This window comes from Hyalella azteca, unplaced genomic scaffold, assembly GCF_000764305.2.
Source record: "Hyalella azteca isolate HAZT.00-mixed unplaced genomic scaffold, Hazt_2.0.2 contig17807, whole genome shotgun sequence".
NCBI lineage: Eukaryota > Metazoa > Arthropoda > Malacostraca > Amphipoda > Hyalellidae > Hyalella > Hyalella azteca.
Genome location: NW_025947577.1, coordinates 144,511 through 150,510, shown reverse-complemented (window position 1 = coordinate 150,510; position 6,000 = coordinate 144,511). Strand labels below are relative to the sequence as shown.

The 6,000-nt window shown below is 34.0% G+C and overlaps 1 protein-coding gene across 1 annotated transcript in view; it reads right to left on the bottom strand.

Annotated features, from left to right (window-relative positions):
- The window catches only part of LOC108676935 (calcium-activated potassium channel slowpoke), a 66,952-nt gene that overhangs the window by 9,346 nt on the left and 51,606 nt on the right, over nt 1-6,000 (bottom strand). Inside the window, exons 17-21 of the mRNA XM_047885396.1 lie at nt 5,278-5,398; nt 3,631-3,694; nt 1,964-2,206; nt 1,063-1,200; nt 130-291 (exon numbers count right to left, since the gene is read on the bottom strand). Coding sequence (XP_047741352.1) covers nt 130-291; nt 1,063-1,200; nt 1,964-2,206; nt 3,631-3,694; nt 5,278-5,398 — 728 coding nt within the window. The remainder of the gene's footprint in view (nt 1-129; nt 292-1,062; nt 1,201-1,963; nt 2,207-3,630; nt 3,695-5,277; nt 5,399-6,000) is intronic.

The following is a 6,000-nucleotide window of genomic DNA, read 5'->3' as shown; positions in this document are numbered from 1 at the left end:
CAATAAAGCATGTTCACCTAGGTTGCCCCGGATATAACTGTTATAGAACCATTATATAATCACTACGGAACTTATTTATAACAGTTATATCCGGGGCAACCTAGGTGCTGTCTCTTATACACATCTGACGGATCCGACGATGACGACATGCTTCAGTTCGTGATAATGGAAGTTAGACGCCCGCAGCGGCATCACGAGATTACGTAGACCGATGAGGGGAGAGTCCGGGTCCGCGAACAGACATACGACCACGTGACCGTTCAGAACCGTCATCGCTGCCTGGTTACGGTCCTGCAATATTTCATGTAAATATCATAAATATAATTTAAATGTTTATTCGTTAACTTCATCGCTGCCTGGTTGCGGTCCTGCAATATTTCATATAAATATTAGAAATATAATAGAAATATTTATTCTTTAACGTCATGATTGCTTGGTTGAGATCCTGGAGTATTTATTTGGATATTATATATATAGTTCATTTATGTAGTCTTTAACATCATCACTGTCTGGTATCGTTCCTGGAATGTATACATAAGTATGCATGCCCCTAATGACAATTCGTCACCATTTAACGAAGCAATAATGCTAAAGTCTTATCAAAATGCAGTTCTCTAGGGACCATTTATATTAAGTGTTCTAATGACCATTTATCTCCATTTCACCAGGTAATAATGCTCACCAAAATGCAGTCCTCTAGGGACCATTTATGTTAAGTGTTCTAATAATCATTCATCACAATTTCACCACGTAATAATGCTCACCAACATGCAGCCCTGAGCCCTCTAAGGACCAATTATATGAAGTCTTCTAATGAACTTTCATCACCATTTATATTAAGTGTTTTAATGCCCATTCATCATCACTTCACCAAGTAACAATTCTCACCAAAATGCAGTCCTCTAAGGACCATTTACGTATATGAAGTCTTCTAATGACCTTTCATCACCATTTATATGAAGTGTTCTAATGACCTTTCATCACCATTTATATGAAGTGTTCTAATAACCATTCATCACCATTTATATGAAGTGTTCTAGTAACCATTCATCACCACTTCACCAGTAGGGAAGCTAGGATGGCCTCCTTGTCGGCGAGCGTGGGGTCGTCGTTGGACGGGACTTTGGCGCTCAGGATGACGCACATGTCGCATAAATTGACGTTAACCGCACGCAGGTCTGCTCTGCTCAGTGGCGAGCCCTGCGAAAAAAGAGTGATTACTCGTGAAAATTCTGGTGAATTATGGTAAAAATCATCGCGAAAAACAGTACAAATTGTGATGATTTACAGTAAAAATTAGGGTAGATTATATTGAATTACAGTAAAAATTGCTAAAAATTACAATAAAAATGATGGTGAATTAAAATTATAGTCATGGTGAATTATAGTTAAAATTATAGCAAAATAAAGTAAACAAGTTATGGTAAATTAATTACAGGAAAAAATATTTTTAAATTACAGAAAAATATGGTATATTACAGTAAAAATTTTGAAGGATTACGGTTGAAATTAGTAAATTTTATTAGAAAGTTCTACTCATTTCATTCAGCCGAAGAATTAATGAATAAAAATAATGAACAAAACATTTCACAAAAATTTATTGTCTGAAATAGTAAGATTAAGGATGACCTCTCGTAAAAATGTCAAAAGATATTTCGATGAAAACTCGAAGGTCACGAATAATATTATTGACAGTGGCCTAGAAATGTTCGTTTGTCAGAGCCTGTGATAAAGCAAAAAATTTATTTCTCATATGCAAATACTATAACATAATTTTATTTACGTTGTGAGAAATATTCCATTAAAATATTTAAAGTATTTGATTAAAACATTGAAAATATTAGATTAAAAATACTGTTAATATAATATTAAAATATTAAAAATATTAAATTAAAATATATATTTTTTTTGTATTAGATATTATATTCCAAGAAAATTAAACTGTCAGAAAATAATCACGCACATTCAGTACTGATATTTTTGGTAAGTTCTGCAGCATTTTCCACTCTCTTCTGATATAATCGACGGATCCGACGATGACGACATGCTTCAGTTCGTGATAATGGAAGTTAGACGCCCGCAGCGGCATCACGAGATTACGTAGACCGATGAGGGGAGAGTCCGGGTCCGCGAACAGACATACGACCACGTGACCGTTCAGAACCGTCATCGCTGCCTGGTTTAGCGTGCGTGGGATGGTAGAATACTACACCAGATATGCATGCTTGACTACTGGCTCGTTGATAAAATTCAGAAGTGAAGCCAAAAAAATTGCAATTAACTCGAGCTTTAAATGAGCATATTCCAACAAATGAACATGTAGGGAATAAATAAAGTGTTATTGTGCTAGAGAATCCACGTATTATTCCGACTGACATAAACGCGGAGCAGTCAGCAGGTACGCGAGTAGCAACTTGAAAATAATTGTAATATTATCGATAACTATTATAATATTATTGCATTATATCTATAATAAATATCCGTATCCATTATAGTATCGTTATTAAATTATAATCGTTTTGTTTTTACATTTGAACGAATTTTCGTTGAGAAAATCTATGGATATTCTCCCTATAGTTATTTATCATTGATTTTTTTACATAATAAATTTTTACATAATAAATTCGGCAAAAATTATTTCTCTGAAGTATTTAATTTGAGTACGATTTAGAGTTATTTTTGTTTTTACCAAAATTATTTGAGCAAATGCACTCTTATTTGTGGAAATCACGTCGAAAATTTCAAGTAAAGCATCACAACGGAAAAATTGTGAATTAGAAAAAAGTTTATGCGGCTTGACAGTTCATTTGAGCTCACAAATATTTTTTTAATTTGTATAGAATATGAAAGACTGGCAGATAATACATAAGGAAAATCCTTCTTATTTACAAAATATTTTAGACTTTCTGGAAACGAACTGAGTTCAGCGTGACCGGAGCGTCATGCCATAACAAATTAACCCATCAATATAACAACAGGGAATAACTAATTTTATCAGTAATAACGAGCAAGCAATTTAAAGAGAAACGAAAGAATAGTTTTGGAAATGGAATGTTTGTACGAAACATCAAAGGAGAAACATCGGTGACATCCATCACATATAAACGAAAATCTGCGGGCTCAATTAAGTGCTGGTGATGGCGGTGCAAAAAATCAACCTGCATCTACGCTAGATTGAAATAAATCTCCGCTATCAACACTAGGAAATAAAAGTGAAACTATACCCAGATAACGATGCATTTTTTGCCTTTGTATGGGTCAACCTAACACAGTTTAGCAAAAAGTTTTTCACTATTTGCACAGCATGTGAAATTCGTTGAATAAAAATAGGAAATATACGTGGCACTTTGCCCAGATAGCGATGCACTTTTTGCCTTTATATGGGTTAACTTAACCCAGTTAACAAAAAGTGTGTCACTATTTGAACAGCATGTGAAATTCGTTTATTAAAAATTCGTTTAATAATAAAATGGCCTGTGATAGACAACTAAAGTTTAAACGCAGGCAACCAATTTAAACCAATTTGTGCTATCTATGATAAATAAAAATCTATGATATAAAAAAAAGAAAACATCGTTGCATTACAGGAGCAGGCAATGGATGGATAAGGTAACATGTATAAAGAAAGACTTCATACATGAGCTTTTTGACTTCGTAGCTAAGATGGTAGCTGTAAGTGGTATCTTCGGTCAGTCTGAAACAATAGAACAACTCACTGTTAGCACACACACACACGCTATTATATTAGTAATTGTGTCACTTTTGACTAGATTCATTTCGATATTCGAATACGAGACGATTAGTATATCCGAAACCCTGGAACGGATAGTTTTAGTTTGAAAACTCGACTATGAGCGAATAGTATAAGGGTAACAGCTCTATGTTATAAAAGTATACTCGTATGAATCTAGCATTAGTTGACAATCTCTAGAGACGGAATAGTTTTCAGATGCCATAAGGAAATCAATATATCAATTGAATCAATATATATAATAGATTTCAATGAAATCGTAATAAAATATAATTACTTTTTTAAACTGGTTGAGTTGGTGGAAAGTAACACAGCATTAGCTTCACACCAATACAAACGATGCCCTAGGCATATAAGCAATAAGTCTTATTATTAACAGCAGGATTCCTTAACAATGATGATGGAGGTTATTAGTTAGAGACACGTAATTAAACGTTTTTTTCACAAGTGATCGAAAGCGACTAATCATCACAAGAAGCTTCGATTGTAAATCTTTTAATCGTTAATGACCAAATGATATAAAAGCATTGTATATTTTGCATTATTTTCAATTCTTAGAAGCTATTTTCCTAAAGAAAGATGTACAACATTTTATTATTTTACTACTTGATAGAAAATATAGATAAAGAAGGCGTGAGATGCATTTATTTATTCACCGTGAATTCGATAAGATATGGGTTAAATTACTGATCACATCTAAGAGAACGGAAACTTCATTTCACAATTTTCTCCACGGGACCCTGCAGCAATGAAAATGACGCAAATAACATTTACACTTTCAGCGAGAATAACAGAAAAAACTACACTAAATAAAATACTTATACTATCGTTATGATCACCACGACAAAATTATCAACTAATGGGTTATAAAGCGCCGGTACTTGTACAGTTTTTATTTAATTAGTTGCGCTGTGAAGAATTGCGAATCCTATTCAATCCTCCAACACTCCGGATAATTGAGTTACGGTTGATTCGTTAAGTACTTTTATACAGATTTTTGTACGCCTTCAGGGAGTTCATGATTAAATGAAATGGATTTATAATATTAATCATTTATAAAGTTCATCCCTGAGCACATTGCTTTAATTAAGATTTTATCGCATAGAGTTGAAAACCAAGGGCGGCGAATTAATCGGTACGTGATGCGAACCAATGTTGGTGATTTGATCGTTTAGAGATAGAAACCATGGGTGATGATTATTTTAATCGTACAAAGATGGTTTTCGATCACTGTATCATTGGTAGGCGAAGCATACCAGTTTTATCCTTGGCTGAGCGAAGCATACCTGTTGTATCCTTGGCTGAGCGAAGCATACCTGTTGTATCCTTGGCTGGGCGAAGCATACCTGTTGTATCCTTGGCTGGGCGAAGCATACCTGTTGTATCCTTGGCTGGGCGAAGCATACCTGTTGTATCCTTGGCTAGGCGAAGCATACCTGTTGTATCCTTGGCTGGGCGAAGCATACCTGTTGCATCTTTGGCTGGGCGAAGCATACCTGTTATATCCTTGGCTGGGCGAAGCATACCTGTTGTATCCTTGGCTGGGTGAAGCATCGACTGCTCGGCCGCCGTTCTTTTTCGAAGCGAGCGTTTTTGCAGCGTTCAACAGAGGCTGCGTGCTGCTGTTGCTGGTGGGCTGGTGGGCCACTGGAAAAAACCATTGCTGGTCATCAATATGAATGGAAATTAGAGATAATAGAGAAGAAAACAAATTGGTTGTGAAGATATTGTTTTTGAAATGACTGAATTGTGAATGAATTTGCACTCCAAGAAATAGAAATAAATTGAAAAAAAACATTAAAGGTTCGAAAAAGCAATACCATGTTAATCTTAATAATTAGTTCATTGTCTAATAAAAATTTAAGGTAGAAAATACAATCATATTACTATTGTTTATGATTGAGGGAGGCATTACATTTACGCTAATATAAATTAAATAATGATATCCTTAGTGGAGTGACTTCAATTTCAGCCTGAATTTTTAGGATGGGTAATAATATGTTTAGAAATAAATAATAATTAAAATATTTGTGGATGTATGGACTACCATAAAATATTGTTGTTATAATAATATAGCCAGATGAGTATAGAAATAACGGAATATAATTACTTCAAATAAATAAATACAACAAACTTATATGCATAAAAAAATATAATTCACATATATATGAGGTTCATTGTGCCTTGAACTTATCTACTATCATATTCCTTATATAAATTTATTACATTAAACATCAATTCAAACACAG